General features: G+C 43.2%; 2 protein-coding genes across 8 annotated transcripts in view; one reads left to right on the forward strand and one right to left on the reverse strand.

The window, feature by feature from the left end:
* USP45 (ubiquitin specific peptidase 45) overlaps positions 1 to 6847 on the reverse strand; it is a 170693-nt gene extending 163846 nt beyond the window's left edge. For 4 of the 6 annotated variants that reach the window (XR_008891292.1, XM_056566171.1, XM_056566175.1 and 1 more), the window contains exons 1-2: positions 4127 to 4522; positions 1054 to 1162 (exon numbers count right to left, since the gene is read on the reverse strand). Coding sequence is in view for 5 of the 6 variants with exons in the window: in XM_056566171.1 (XP_056422146.1) it covers positions 1054 to 1162; positions 4127 to 4132 (115 nt within the window). In the remaining variant the exon portion in view is untranslated. Of the gene's footprint in view, positions 1 to 1053; positions 1163 to 1390; positions 1515 to 4126; positions 4523 to 6767 lie in introns of those variants that run through there. The other 2 variants (XM_056566172.1, XM_056566173.1) reach the window with 2 other exon arrangements.
* TSTD3 (thiosulfate sulfurtransferase like domain containing 3) lies at positions 4606 to 13034 on the forward strand. 2 transcript variants are annotated; one of them, XM_056566178.1, is made up of 4 exons: positions 4606 to 4836; positions 8048 to 8190; positions 9803 to 9962; positions 11780 to 13034. In XM_056566178.1, the coding sequence occupies exons 1-4, from the start codon at positions 4646 to 4648 to the stop codon at positions 11841 to 11843; spliced, it is 558 nt and encodes a 185-aa protein (XP_056422153.1). In that variant the 5' UTR covers positions 4606 to 4645; the 3' UTR covers positions 11844 to 13034. The 2 variants fall into 2 exon arrangements, with proteins under 2 accessions (XP_056422153.1, XP_056422154.1); XM_056566179.1 differs by having other exon boundaries at positions 4639 to 4836; positions 8017 to 8190.
* The last annotated feature ends 2404 nt before the right edge of the window (positions 13035 to 15438 follow it).

A 15438-nucleotide genomic window follows, 5' to 3' on the forward strand; every position in this document is an offset into this window, starting at 1 on the left:
AACCCATGGTGCTGGTTGTTGGGGCAAGGTCAGATGAGTCTGGGCATTTAAAACCTTTGAGATTTTTTTTTACTTTCTGTTATTTTGAAAGTGTAAATAATGGAAATAAAATCTAACTTTTGTTGACATATTATAAGAATGCCTAATCTGTAATTTGATGCCTTTTGGAGATTTTTCCATCTTTCCTTGGCTTCTTTATGCACATTAATAAAAAATTTTTACCTGGGGTGCCAAAACTTTTGGTCCCCACTGTATCTGGGAGCCTGTGTATCTACTGGGGAGCCCTAAAAGTTGGGGGTCATATCTATATGGGGGCCTGTGTACCTACTGGGGAGCCCTACCTGATGGGGGTCATATCTATCTGGGAGCATGATGGGGGCATTATATGTGAGGGGCGCATGTGGCCCAGCCTCTACCTCCAATGGCCCCCAGATAAATTGAGTTTGAGACTCCTGATCTAGACTGCATACAACGGTATCCACTTCCCAAACAAGAGCAGGACCAGCTATGTAAACAACAGTATTCATGTTCACCAGCAGTAAATGAATATCTTGAAAATGGTGAAGAACTGAAACAAAGTATATAAGGAAAGGGTAGAACATTTATTTAGATAATGGTTAAAACAGAAAACAACAAATGACAATTTCTAGCAGTCACCACTTGGGGAAGTTTACTGAACACAGATTTACAAAGCTCCCAATGAACTCAAAAACATATCCGCCTTTAGTAAGCTCCTAAGCTTCCCCAAGGTAGAGGCTGCATTCAAACAGAAGCGATCAAATTAAAGAAGCGATCTGTGCCAGTATCTGTGCAAAACAGGTCATAGTGGCATAGTAGGACCCATCATGGAGTAATATTCAACATCCATGCCGTGTCCTGAAATGCCTTGATGTCCTGTTTTGCATTAATAAAAAGAAGAATTTTGCACAGATACTGGCGAGTGCCTCTTGTTCATCTTGCTTTGTTGTGTTATAGACACTGTGCAAAGACCAGAAGATAATGAGAATCATACAAAATACAACGTACAGTACACTTATTGAACTTAGATCATACCAATAATGTCATCTGAGGAGTCTTCATCTGGGGGACGATTGGTCCTTCTACTCCTCCTTGTCTTCTCAGCAGCTCCCAGTGATGAGGGCTCCTTTACCTTCATCTGTAGCTTCAACACAAAACAAAAAACTATTTTATGTAAAGTAAATATTGCCCAGATTTATCAATCTGTCTGAGGACAAACACTGGTGGGTTTTGCCCATAGCAACCAATCACAGCTCAGCTTTCTTGCTGTGGGCAAATCACCGTTTTTGTCTCTGACAGATTAAGTACCAGGGCACAGCAATGTATATGTATGTCACATGTCCTCTAGGGGGTAAAGGAAAACTCAACACACTACGCTAAAGCCAATCCACTGGTGATAATGTAGGTGAACAGGATTCCATAGAGGGGTCACTTATTTCCGTCCACTGGTTGCTGAGTTATGTGCCTCTAAAGTTCAGTTTCTCCATCCAGGGTGCTTTCAGCTCCTAAGCCCCCCCCCCCCCCCCCCCCGCTATTTGCATATTCATTATCTTCAACTCCATGTCCTAGTGATGTAGAGTCACAGGTCACGCTCCGTCTGCAGAGCGCATGCGCCGGAAGCTTTCACCCAGCTCTCACGTCCTGATGATGTGAGAGCTCTGCGTAATGCGAGTGCATCACCTTTCAGTGAAACCTCGCTAATCCCGACTTCCAGGTATAGCTAAGGGATCGGCGCATCCGCAGTGACACTGTGCAGAGCACTCTCCTTACGCAGAGCTGGTTGAAACCTTCCGGCGCATGCGCTCTGCGCTCACGTGGCTCCACGTCACTAGGACGTGAAGTTGATGATAATAAATATGCAAATAGCGAGGGCGAGCTTAGGAACTGAAAGAGAGGCAGAGGTGGCCAGCCGGCAGGGGCCCCGCCTCCAGCGCACAATTCATGGATGGAGCAACTGAACTTTAGAGGCACATAACTCAGCAACCAATGGACAGAAATAAGTAAGTGACCCCTCTATGGAATCCTGTTCACCCAAACTATAACCCAGTGTATTGTGTTTAGTGCGGGGGGAACAAGCTGACAGTTTTCCTTTAATATCGTGTTTATGTATGTTAATTATTTATAGTTTTTTTTTTTTTTTTATGAATTCTCTGGTGAAGCAACATACATTTAAAGGGGTACTCCGGTGAAAACATATTTTTTTTTTTTTAACAAACTGGTGCCAGAAAGTTAAACAGAATTGTAAATTACTTCTATGAAAAAATCTTAATCCTTCCAGGACTTATTAGCTGCTGAATACTACAGAGGAAATTATTTTCTTTTTGGAACACAGAGCTCTCTGCTAACATCATGACCACAGTGCTCTCTGGTGACATCTCTGTCCATATTAGGAACTGTCCAGAGCAGCTTATGTTTGCTATGGGGATTTTCTCCTACTCTGGACAGTTCTTAAATTGGACAAAGATGAAAGAAGAGAGCACTGTGCTCGTGATGTCATCAGAGAGCTCTGTGTTCCAAAAAGAAAAGAATTTCCTCTGTAATATTCAGGAGCTAATAAGTACTGAAAGGATTAAGATTTTTGAATAGAAGTAATTTACAGATCTGTTTAACTTTCTGGCACCAGTTGATTTAAAAAAAAAAAAAAATAAAATAAGTTTCGTACTGGAGTACCCCTTTAATGTTGTAAAGAAATATTGTAGCATTTATTTTTTATTTTTATAATATTTTTTATTTTTTTGCTTGTATAGTGCAGCATACAGTATTATTAGTAGTGGTGCATCAAAAGGAAAATTTGGGGCCGAAATGGAAAATTTAGGAAGTGCTAGGCAGAAAATTGAAACTGAAAATTACCTAAAACTACAACTCCCAGCATGTTGTGCTACAGAGTGGTCATTTGCAACGAGTGGCTCTGCAGCTGGCAGTACAACTCAAAGCAGACAATGACAACTACCAGCAATGTACAAGAGGCAGTAACGCAATAAAGTGCATGTACTGCTAGAATCAGGACATGCTGGGAGTTGTAATTCTGCACCAGCTGCAGCCACAGGTTGAAGAGCTTTGATCTATAGCAGTAACTGAACATAGTTTATTCATGTGTTACCGAATAGGAACAACTCTGCTGTCCGGGATGCTGGGAGTTGTAGTTTTGCACCAGCTGGAGACACAATGATCTATAGTGCGATAGTTTACTCATGTAGCACGTAATGTCTAGCGATGAGCGGCATTGGCCATATTCGAATTCGCAATATTTTGCGAAGACGAATATTCGTCTTATATTCGCGAATTTCGTGTATTTGTTATATTGGCATATTCTAGGTAGAAAACAGTGGAGGGGGTGGGCAGCTTTCCTATTGGTTGCTAGGGATGTTGTTGATAACCTCTGACAAGTGTATTTGCATCATTCTAATTGGCCCACAAGTGAAAAGAAGGAATATGCGCCTATGCGGAAAAAAAGTGAATATTCGTAATTTCGAATATATAGCGAATTTGCGATATTCGTGATAAAAATTAAAAATGCAAATATTCGCGCCCAACACTAGTAATGTCTATGGCAGTGTTACCCAAGCAGGATGCCTCCAGCTGTTGCAAAACTACAACTCCCACCATGCTCGGACAGCGTTGTGTGTGCATGTGTGGTACATGTATGTGTGCATTGTGCGCTGTCTTTATGTTATACCATTGGATCATTAGTATTTTCTGTGCATATAAGCCAGTGTTTCACATCCAGTGTGCCCCCAGCTGTTGCAAAACTACAACTCCCAACATGCCCGGACAGACTTATGTATGGATTGTGTAGTGTGCGCTGTCTTTATGTTATACCATTGGATCATTAGTATTTTCTGTGCATATGTCTAAGCCAGTGTTTCACATCCAGTGAGCCCTCAGCTGTTTCAAAACTACAACTCCCAACATGCCCGGACAGCCTTTGGCTGTCCGGGCATGCTGGGAGTTGTAGTTTTGCAACAGCTGGAGGCACCCTGCTTGGGAAACACTGGTCTGTGGCCAGCTTACCTCAGCTTGTTCAGATAGGCTTCTGTGCTTACCAAGTAATCAGTGCACAACAACTACAGTATAAATGACAAGCACTGAACAACATGTATAGGGTTACCTGCATCTAGCGCGCCCGCCGTGCCCACATAACCTCTCCCGGTATAGTGACACGAAGGACGAGTCTACCACAGGGCACTATGCACACGCTCTGCTTCCAGGTGGCAGTGGACTACCCGCTGGCTACCTGTGGGCACCCTGACACTCAGCTCCGGGTTGTACACCTCTACTACCCACGTGTTCTCCTAGGGAAGTGCCTGCGACTGCAGCAATAACAGCTACGGAAGCCCGGACGTGCCAAACTCCTCGCACTCTAGCTGAATATAGCTTTGACATTTGCATGTTAGTGACGATAATAAAACTATAGGCTATGGCTGGGCATCGGTGCCAGTGCTATTCTTACTATGTCACATGGTCGATATATATAGACCACAGCGTATAGCAGCGTTTCCCAACCAGTTGTAAAACTACAACTCCCAGCGTGCCCGGTCAGTCACAGGCTGTCCGGACATACTGGGAGTTGTAGTTTAGAAACAACTCTGGACACCCATGTTGGAAAACCCTGACGTGCAGCAGTGTAATGTTGTTTCCGGGCCTCTCCCCTCCCTCTGCAGCAGTACGTTTCCGCCCGCTGCTCGGTGGAGGTGACCCTTCTGACCCGGAGAATGTCTGCTTGGCTCGGGCGTCTGTGTGTAGCGGCGAGGGCAGCGAGTGCCCAGGGTGTTGTGTGCAGAGTGGGCACCGTGCAGAGGGCGGCAGCAGCGAGTCAGGGTGAGGTCTCCGGGTGACTGCTTGTTGTGTCATGGCTATTGTCAGGTACCATAATAGAGAGCGAGTGCCAGGACTGTGTTGCCACATGACCACTCTGCCCAGTCACCCTATGGTTTACATAGTCAAGTTAAACTTTTCCTGATGCATCTGCCATAGCCAGTAACACCCCCTTTTTCCTTGTTCATGCTAAAGGGGTACTTGTTAAAGGGGTACTCTGGTGGAAAACTATTTATTTTAAATCAACTGGTGGCAGAAAGTTAAACAGATTTGTTAATTACTTCTATTAAAAATTCGTAATCCTTTCAGTACTTATCAGCTGCTGTTTACTACAGAGAAAGTTCTTTTCTGTTTGAATTTCTTTTCTGTCTGACCACAGTGCTCTCTGCTGACACCTCTGTCCATGTCAGGAACTGTCCAGAGCAGAATAGGTTTGCTATGGGGATTTGCTCCTACTCTGGACAGTTCCTGACATGGATAGAGGTGTCAGCAGAGAGCACTGTGGTCAGACAGAAAAGAAATTCAAACAGAAAATTACTTCCTGTGGAGCATATAGCAGCTGATAAATATTGGAAGGATTAAGATTTTTTAATAGAAGTAATTTACAAATCTGTTTAACTTTCTGGCACCAAAAAAAAGTTTCCCAGCAGAGTACCCATTTAAACAAAAACCCTGACCCTCACAAATGAGGTGTGTTATGGTTAATTTAAAGGGGTACTCCGGCACTTAGACATCTTTTCCCCTATCCGCCGCTGGGGACCCCCATGATCTTGCACGCAGCACCCCAGTTAAAATCAGTCCCTGGAGCATGTTTGCTCCGGGTCTGATTACCAGCGACCACGGGGCAGGTGGCGTGTGATGTGAGGGGGTGATGTGTGATGTGAGTTCCTGATATGAACAGAGGTGTCAGCAGAGAGCACTGTGGTCAGACAGAAAGGAAATTCAAAAGGAAAAGAACTTCCTCTGGAGCATACAGCAGCTGATAAGTACTGGAAGGATTTTTTAATAGAAGTAATTTAAAAATCTGTACAACTTTCTGGCACCAGTTGATTTAAAATAAATAGTTTTCCACCGGAGTACCCCTTTAATTCTTTATGGTGTTCTGAAAATCTATATATTTGTTTAGGGGGTCAGAGATCCAAAATTTTTGGAGCACCTGGGACCTGAGTTGAGGCACATATTGTGGTCTACGGTTCCCTTTATCATACCTCAGTATGCGAAAGCTGGAAAAACATATGCAGAAAAAAAGTAGCTGTGGTCGAAAGTCAAAGCTTGACGCTAGGGACAGAGGAGCACTTTATGGGTCTCCGAAATTCATAAGGTCATTGAAATTACTCTAGAGTTCTACATTGCCGTTCTGCTCCGTCCCGTTCTGGGTCTGTTTGGCTTTTTATTTTTTTGCCGATGGCCCCAAAACGGATCCCGGCTGATCCCATTGACTTGAATGAGGTCTGTGAGGGATCCAGTAGTTTACACTTTGACCCTCGACCACACCTACTTCTGTCTGTATGCAGATGTCATGCCGGTTGCATACGGACATGTGACCAAGGCTGTGTATCCCAACCAGGGTGCCTCCAGCTGTTGCGAAACTACAACTCCCAGTATGCCCAGACAGCCAAAGGCTGTCTGGGCATGATGAAAGTTGTAGTTTTGCAACAGCTGGAGGCACCTTGGTTGGAAACACTGGATCAAGGTAGCAGTAGCATCAATGCACAACTTGGAGAAGACTGATGAGTTCATAAGAAACTGATTTGTCCATTTCACCCAGTCCAGCTGGTCAATATGTTAGTCTGTTTGGTTACTATGGGCAACAGCTCCATTTCTTCTTTGCATTGGTTGTTATACCTGAGACCCCTAAAATCCCTTTCTTGGTACGAGGAGGTGTCTGCAGCCATATTTTATTACAATCCAGCAGATTGCCTGGTTTTTCCTACCTAATCCTTGTGAGAAAGGAAAAGCAATGTAGGAAGAAGCTCCCGTCCTCATATTCAGTCCGTTGAGATGTGATGAAGAGAGAGGGTGTGGTTTTGATGTAGGGGCGTGGCTTGAAGGAGAGGCGTGGCTTGCAAACCGGACTTATCTACTCATGCGGAAATGCAGAGTTTATGGAGTAAGATACCAGGAGTCCCATGGACTTGAATAGAACTTTAGACAACCCCCCCCCCCCCCCTCACGTAATAGGTAGCTTAGGGTTAATTTAACTATCCTCTATTTTTATTTGACATGTAAATATCATGTGCACCAAGTATTATCAAAATATCTCCAGCCATTTTGAAGTTATGACAGAACATACATTTCCTATAGACTTGCATGGGACTTTAAACAAAAACCCTGACCCTCGCAAATGAGGTGTGTTAGGGTTAATTTAACTGTCCTATATTCTTACTTGGCATATAAGTAACATGTACCAAGTTTCATCCAAATAGTTATGCTGGAACACACATATACACACAGATTGAGGTTTTCACACATATATATATGTGTATGTATGTGTGTGTATATATATATATATATATATATATATATATATATATATATATATATATATATATATATTAGATGAAGCCTCCTGCACATGGCTTGGCGCTGTGTGAACCTTTGCATTGTTGTTAAGGGGTGTTCCGCGGACCCGTTCACGCAGCGGAATTTCAGGGATGGAGAATTCCGCCACTGAAAGTAATCCACCAAAATCAGGAACATGTTCATTCTTTCAGCAGAATTACGCACGCACTGCATTGCTATCTATGGTGATGGCGCAGGGTCACGCGGTCCTAATGACTTTAGATTGATGTGCCATGCATCATCACATGTACCATATGGCGGAATGTGTTGTATGACTTCAGTGCACCACCCTGCGAGCTCCATCCACATAATGCTGGGCAATAAGTAACTGGAAATGCTGTAGAATCACATTGTCTTACTTTTTTATGCCCTTCACCCTGACTAATGCCATGTGTCATACCAACAATTATGACTTATGCCCGTGTCAGAGCGGATTGGAGGAGAGCTGTTCACACTACTTATACATGTGGCATTTTACAAAGCCCCTTTAAACAAGACAATAGGTAACAAGCTCATAGTTTTCATTTCTTCTCCATAGACGATTGTTGGCTCTAAGACCTTTAGATTACGCAGTGTGTTATAACTGAATACATACTAAGTCATTTGTGCTCTGTATCACAGCCTTGAGTCCACAATGGTTTGCTGTCCGCAGCTTTTCTGCCAAAGATGGAAGATCTGTCAATTATGAGGAACTGAAAGACTTGCTGAAGAAGGATGGCGTTGTACTTGTAGATGTTCGGGAGCCATGGGAAATCAAGGAATACGGAATTATTAAGGGATCAATTCACATCCCACGTAAGTTATTTAAGCACTAGGGAAGGCTCTTAAAGGGGTACTCCGGTCAAAACCTTTTTTCTTTTAAATCAACTGGTGGTAGAAAGTTAAACATATTTGTAAATTATTTCTATTAAAAAATCTTAATCCTTCCAGTACTTATTAGCTGCTGAATGCTACAGATGAAATTCCTTTCTTTTTGGAACACTGATGACATCACGAACACAGTGCTCTCTGCTGACATCTCTGTCCATTTTAGCAACCATGCATAGCAGATGTATGCTAAGGGCAGCATGGTGGCTCAGTGGTTAGCACTGCTGCCTTGCAGTGCTGGGGACTTGGGTTCAAATCCCACTAAGGACAACTAAAGCATTATTATTATTATTATAATAACGTCAGCAGAGAGAACTGTGCTCGTGATGTCATCAGAGAGCATTCCAAAAAGAAAAGAATTTCCTCTGTAGTATTCAGCAGCTAATAAGTACAGGAAGGATTAAGATTTTTTAATAGAAGTAATTTACAAATATGTTTAACTTTCTGCCACCAGTTGATTTAAAAGAAAAAAGGTTTTCACCAGAGTACCCCTTTAACCCATTGTCTATAGAGACATACAGTAAAAAACCAAACCAGTCTATTTTGCATACTATTGTCTTATATTAATGGGATTATCCCAGCCTTTAAACTTGGTGGCCTGTCCTCCAGAGGCTAATCTAAGGCTGCATTCACATCACGATTTGGGCATATGACAGCTGGAAATTTAAAAAAACTGCTGCTTCCGTAACCGGAACCTTGATGTATCCCATTCATTTCAACGAGCCCAACAGATCCAGAAAGTGACTCCGGTCTGCTTATTTTTAGATCGTATCCGTTTTTTTGTTTCCAAACTGAAAACTGTGGTCTGCTGTGGTTCAGTATGGCTCCAAAAAACGGATATGGTCCAAAAATATGCATACTGGAGTCACTAGCTGACTCCCTTGGGCCCATTGAAATGAATCTGGCAGGGATATCACAGTAGCTGCTTTTCAAATTGTCTTGCTGGATCCAGCTACCATATGCCATAGGTTGTAACCAAGAATTAAAGGTTACATAAACTTTGGTCATTTAAAAAAATAATAATAATTTCATACGTTTTGATTGGTCGTTTTGAAGGAGCAGAGCGTGCTTCAATCTTCTGCTTGCAGCAGTCTATGCCCTGCTTTACAGGACGGCACCATTACTCGTCTATAGGTCTAGTGATACAGGATGGAGATTGCTATGAGCTGGGGAGTGAAGGGTGCTCTGCTTGTTCTAATGATCGAACAATGACATTTTTTTTTTACATATTCCTATGACGTCATAATTTTTTTTTTGTATAGGTGTTTTTTTGTGTGTTTATTTTTCACATTTTTACACTAGCTTCAGCATAACAATTTATAAACTCCTTTTTGCATTGCTTATACCTATACTTAAGTAAAACATTTGTTTAGGGTTTTTTTTTTTTTTTTTTTTTTATAAATTGACTACAGTTTGGCATTTGGAGACAGGCCAGAAGAGGCCAGAAGAGGCCAGAGGTCCTCTTTAAACTATATGCTGATATGTGTTAACATAAAAAAGTATATATGTTAATTTCTTGTAACTATTGTTGTTTACTTAGTGGGGGATCTAGTGTCTGCACTTCAAATGACACCAAAGCATTTTGAGGAGAAATATAAAATGAAGTTGCCAGAGAAATCCAACACCTTGGTCTTTTCCTGTCTAGCAGGGATTCGAAGTGGTAGAGCTTTAGATGAAGCAACGTCACTTGGTTACAATAAGTAAGTAGTTCTTCAGTTGGGTTAAAAAAGCTTTCTGTAAAAAAAAGAAGATTTCATACTTCCCACCTGTATTCCTGTAGTGCTATCTGTTTTATCCCAGCTTTGCTGCATCTATACATTTCATTACTGCACCTGGGTCATATGATCACCCATCTGGAAGATCAAAATGCTTAATGTGTCACAGGAAATGATATATTCTGTGTCACCTGACTTCCTGTAAACTACATGTTTACACCAAAACCAATCAGATCCCTCCTGTGTGGAAATATTCTAGTATGTTGTGTGTGTTGGAGCCTGACTGCTCTCTCTTGTATAGAAGAGCGAACAGGGAGAAAAGGGGACAGGAGTGATACAGCTGCTACCAAATCAATATAATACTCTATAGTGTGAGTGAGGGGAAAGAAGATGTCACTTATATGTCACTTGTATGTGAGACACCTGAAATGAAGGAAATCTCCAGCCCTGTGACTTTTCAAAGATAGCCTTTATTTATCAGTACAGCTGTCAATTCTGGGTTTAGACCTAACTCTTTTCTGTCATAGCGATCATATCCTTACTCATGGGTCTCGCATGACCCTCGGGATCAGACACTCAAGATTGAAGAGGACACCTGCCGTTTTATATGTTACACCTCACTGCAGATATATTTTACTCTCCGGGCTCTTCTATGCCCTGGCCAAAGCCATAAGTGTCAAGAAGGCGGGCTTTTCTCAGCTGCAGGGAACTACCTGCATTGAGAGCTTTCCTGAACATGCTTTTTGTTTATGGCAGCTCTAGTGTCCAATCAGAAGACAGCTATTACTGTCAAATCATATCTGAGGGGAGGGGCTGGGAATAGTCATATTGCAGAGAGCTCCCTGCGTCAAAGAAAAGCCCAATTACTTGACTCTTGGGGTGGCCTCTTGTATTCAAAGTGGTACAGTGCATTCCTTTTTTTAAAGGAATCAGTCATCTCCGTACCAGATATGAAGCAGCAGATCACCAGCATTCTATATGGCAACATATTATGGAGGTATTCTCCTGTAGAAGCAAAGCTTCTAGGATAGGAGACTTAAAGGGGTACTCCGCTGCTCAGCCTTTTGAACAAACTGTTCCGAATGCTGGAGCCGATGCTGGGAGCTTGTGACATCATAGCCACGCCCCTCATGCCCCACCCTTCAATGCAAGTCTATGGGAGGGGGCATGACTTGCATTGAGGGGGCAGGGCGTGACATCATGAGGGGGCGGGGCTATGACATCACAAGCTCCCGACTCCATCGTACCCCTTTAATAAAAGCAATAACCAGGTATTTTATAATGCAAATGGTATTTGACTGTTACATGCGCAACTTCTTACAGTGAAAATATATTTTTATATTAAAGGGGTATTCCGGGCAAAAACTATTTTTTTCATATCAACTGGCTCCAGAAAGTTAAACAGATTTGTAAATTACTTCTATTAAAAATATCTTAATCCTTTCAGTACTTATCAGCATTTGAAGTTGAGTTGTTCTTTTCTGTCTAACAACAGTGCTGACACCTCTGCTTATCTCAGAAACTGTCCAGAACTGGATAGGTTTGCTTCGGGGATTTGCTCCTTTCTGAAGAGTTCCTGAGACAGAGGTGTCAGCAGAGAGCACTCTGGTCAGACAGAAAAGAACTCAACTTCAGCAGCTGATAAGTACTGGAAGGGATTAAGATTTTTTAATAGAAGAAAATTACACATCTGTTCAACTTTCTGGAGCCAGTTGATGTGAAAAAAAAATGTTTTTCACTGGAATGCCCTTTTAAGTTGTATGTAAATTGTTTGTTTATTTTATTTTTTTCTTTCTCCTTAGGGTTTATAACTATGCCGGAGGGTTTGAGGATTGGGCAAAACATGAATCAGGAAAACAATCATGAACGTTATCAATGCAGCAATGTCCGCAATAGAAATCTGAACTATATTTTACAGCATACGAATGTCATAGAGAGAGCATGAAATATTACTCTTCAGGGCTTATTGCTCATTTCACTTTCCATCCTTCTTACATAAACAGGATAGTATAGTCTTCTAAAAACAGCACTGGATCCTTGCAGAGGAACATGGGGAAATCTCTTCTCAACTTGGATCCTTTCCTGATTTTTCGAGCATTAAATGGCAGATGTAATACGGTCAGAAAATAGAACTTTGTGAACACATTCTAGGGTTTTAATTAGAAGGTCATTGTACTTATCTTAGTGAAAGCTCCATAAAGAAATAGGATTTTATTCCATTCTGGGCTGTGATGTTGGTAAGGCTTGGTTCACACCCCGGTTCAGTTAGGTGCCTCCATCACACGTTTAGTCCAAAATACTGAATAAAAGAGTGCGGCATGCCACATTATTTTGTCTGGTGAAATGCAAAATACTGTGCCGGAAACCTGACGGAACCAGTTAGTCAATGGGATCCTCTGGTACCATCATGGAGCAAAACAACAGACTGAACAATGCTTGTGTTAACCCAGCCTAAGCCAAACTTCTAACCTCTCCACGCTCTAAGGCTGAGTTCACACTACAGAATTTCCTCACTGGGATTTTGGGGCACAGTACAACTATGGGGACAGCAATGTACACACAGTCCTAGCCGTCTGGAGATTCTGTAGTGTAAACCTAGCCTAACTCCTTCTCATATTCCAGTTACTTTATAAATGCATAATAAGTAATAAATATACTATAGTATAATGGTAACATCCAGCTTTTCATTACTTATGAAAGTAAACATGTAACAAGGTATGCATTTAGTGGTACATTTCTATTAACTGACTCCACATCCCCGGGAGTAATGCATTACCCTTATGGAACATGTTTTAGATTTTTCGACTGTGTCTTTTTCAATTACCACTGCAGTTTTTGCTTCAGTTTTTAAGCCAAAGCCAAGAGGGAATTGAGCAAGAAGAAGCATTGGTCATTGTTTTATATTTCCCATTCCCTTTGAATCCACTTCTGGCTTTGGTTTTTAGAAACTGCATCAAAAACTCCTTTAACCTTAAAAAAAGGTTAAAGGGGTACTGCGCTGCTCAGCGTTTGGAACAAACTGTTCCGAACGCTGGAGCCGCCGTTGGGAGCTCGTAACATCATAGCCCTGGCCCTTCATGATGCCCCACCCCTCAATGCAAGTCTATGGGAGGGGGTGTGACAGTGTCACGCCCCCTCCCATAGACTTGCATTGAAGGGGCGGGGTGTGATGTCATGATGGAGCGGGACTATGATGTCACGAGCTTCCGGCTCCGGCGTTTGGAACAGTTTGTGCCAAATGCTGAGCAGCGGAGTACCCCTTTAATTAAAAAAACAGGGAATATAAAGGAAGGACTTGTACTTCTTATAGATCAAATTCTGGCATTAGCTTTTTTTTTTAATTGCCACTGCAGTTTTTGAGCCAAAACCAGAAATGAATCCAGCAGGAAGGAAAAGTATAAGTATAAGCCGACCCGAGTATAAGCCGAGGCCCCTAATTTCAACCCAAAATCCCAGGAAAAGTTATTGACTCGAGTATAAGCCTAGGGTGGGAAATACATCATCCCCCTGTCATCATCCAGACCCCCGTCATTAACATCCTCATCATCATCACCGCCTGTCATCATCCAGACCCTCATCATCATCACCTGTCATCATCCCCTTGTCATCATCCCACACCCCCCCTTCATCATCCCCTTGTCATCATCCCCACCCCCCTTCATCATCCCCTTGTCATCATCCCACACCCCCCTTCATCATCCCTTGTCATCATCCCCACCCCCCTTCATCATCCCCTTGTCATCATCCCACACCCCCCTTCATCATCCCCTTGTCATCTTCCCACACACCCCCCCCTTCATCATCCCCTTGTCATCATCCCCTTGTCATCATCCCACACACACCCCCCCCTTCATCATCCCCTTGTCATCATCCCCACCCCCTTCATCATCCCCCCCCCCCTTCATCATCCTCTTGTCATCATCCGCCCTCAGTGGTTTTCAACCTGCGGACCTCCAGAGGTTTCAAAACTACAACTCCCAGCAAGCCCGGGCAGCCATCGGCTGTCCGGGCTTGCTGGGAGTTGTAATTTTGAAACCTCCGGAGGTCCGCAGGTTGAAGACCACTGCGGCCTTCGACATCATCCAGCCCCCTCTCACCCCCTTTAGTTCTGTACAGTACTCGCCTCCGCTCGGCGCTGGTCCGGTGCTGCAGGGCTGTCCGGAGAGGAGGTCGTCCGGTGGGATAGTGGTTCCGGGCTGCTATCTTCACTGGGGCGCCTCTTCTCCGCGCTGCGGGCCCGGAATATAGGCGTTGCCTGGACGATGACGCAGAAGTACGTTGGTAATGAACGCACCTCTGCGTCGTTGTCAAGGCAACATGACTATTCTGGGGCCGGGCCCGAAGCGCTTAGAAGAGGCCTCCCCGGTGAAGATAGCAGCCCGAAACCACTATCCCACCGGACGACCTCCTCTCCGGACAGCCCTGCAGCACCGGACCAGCGCCGAGCAGAGGCGAGTACTGTACAGAACTAAAGGGGGTGAGAGGGGGCTGGATGATGTCGAAGGCCGCAGTGGTCTTCAACCTGCGGACCTCCGGAGGTTTCAAAACTACAACTCCCAGCAAGCCCGGACAGCCGATGGCTGCCCGGGCTTGCTGGGAGTTGTAGTTTTGAAACCTCTGGAGGTCCGCAGGTTGAAGACCACTGCGGGTGGAGAGTTCACTCGAGTATAAGCCGAGGGGGGTGTTTTCAGCACGAAAAATCGTGCTGAAAAACTCGGCTTATACTCGAGTATATACGGTAAATTCATTCTTTATATTCGCCATTCCTCTTGAATCCACTTTTAGCTTTGCAGTAGCAGTTTAAAAAAAACCTTAGGGTCTTTTCACACGTACAGTATTCTGCGCAGATTGATTTGATGCGCAGGATTTTCTGCTGCAGATTTCAATGTAAACTGAATGAACACAGCTTGAAATCCTGTGCATCAAATCTGCGCAGAATACTGTACATGTGAATAGACCCTTAGGGTCTATTCACACGGCAGAATTTCGCCTCAAATTAAAGCCTATAAACTCCTGTGGGATTCTGCACTCCCATTCATCACACTTTTGAATTTCCGTTTGTGGGAGTGCGGATTCCCATAGAAGTCTATGGGCTTTAATTTGAGGTGGAATTCCGACAATAAGTTGCCTAAAAATGTGCTATGGTTTTGTAGTACATTGCACCTTTGTATACCTCTTGTTTACTTACTTGACTTTATACTGTGGGTTAATGAAGACAATCATAATGTTCTATAATAACTTAGTCTCTGTTGCATCAGTAGCAGTTTTTTTTTTTTTATTGTATGCAAGAGGCTTTACATGTCTGTGAACCTGCCTTTGTTGTTCATATACAGTGCATAGTGAAAGTATTCGGCCCCCTTGAACTTTTCGATCTTTTGTCACATTTTAGGCTTCAAACATAAAGATATAAAACTGTAATTTTTTGTGAAGAATCAACAAGTGGGACACAATCATGAAGTGG

The sequence above is a fragment of the Hyla sarda genome, chromosome 3, assembly GCF_029499605.1.
Source record: "Hyla sarda isolate aHylSar1 chromosome 3, aHylSar1.hap1, whole genome shotgun sequence".
In the NCBI taxonomy this organism is placed as follows: domain Eukaryota; kingdom Metazoa; phylum Chordata; class Amphibia; order Anura; family Hylidae; genus Hyla; species Hyla sarda.

Bases quoted from the DNA above. Each gene is read 5' to 3' on its own strand.
- TSTD3 (XM_056566178.1), top strand. From the start codon at position 4,646: ATGTTGTTTCCGGGCCTCTCCCCTCCCTCTGCAGCAGTACGTTTCCGC. The intron at 4,837-8,047 runs GTGAGGTCTCCG...TGCTGTCCGCAG, and splicing joins GGCGGCAGCAGCGAGTCAGG to CTTTTCTGCCAAAGATGGAA. The intron at 9,963-11,779 runs GTAAGTAGTTCT...CTTTCTCCTTAG, and splicing joins ACGTCACTTGGTTACAATAA to GGTTTATAACTATGCCGGAG.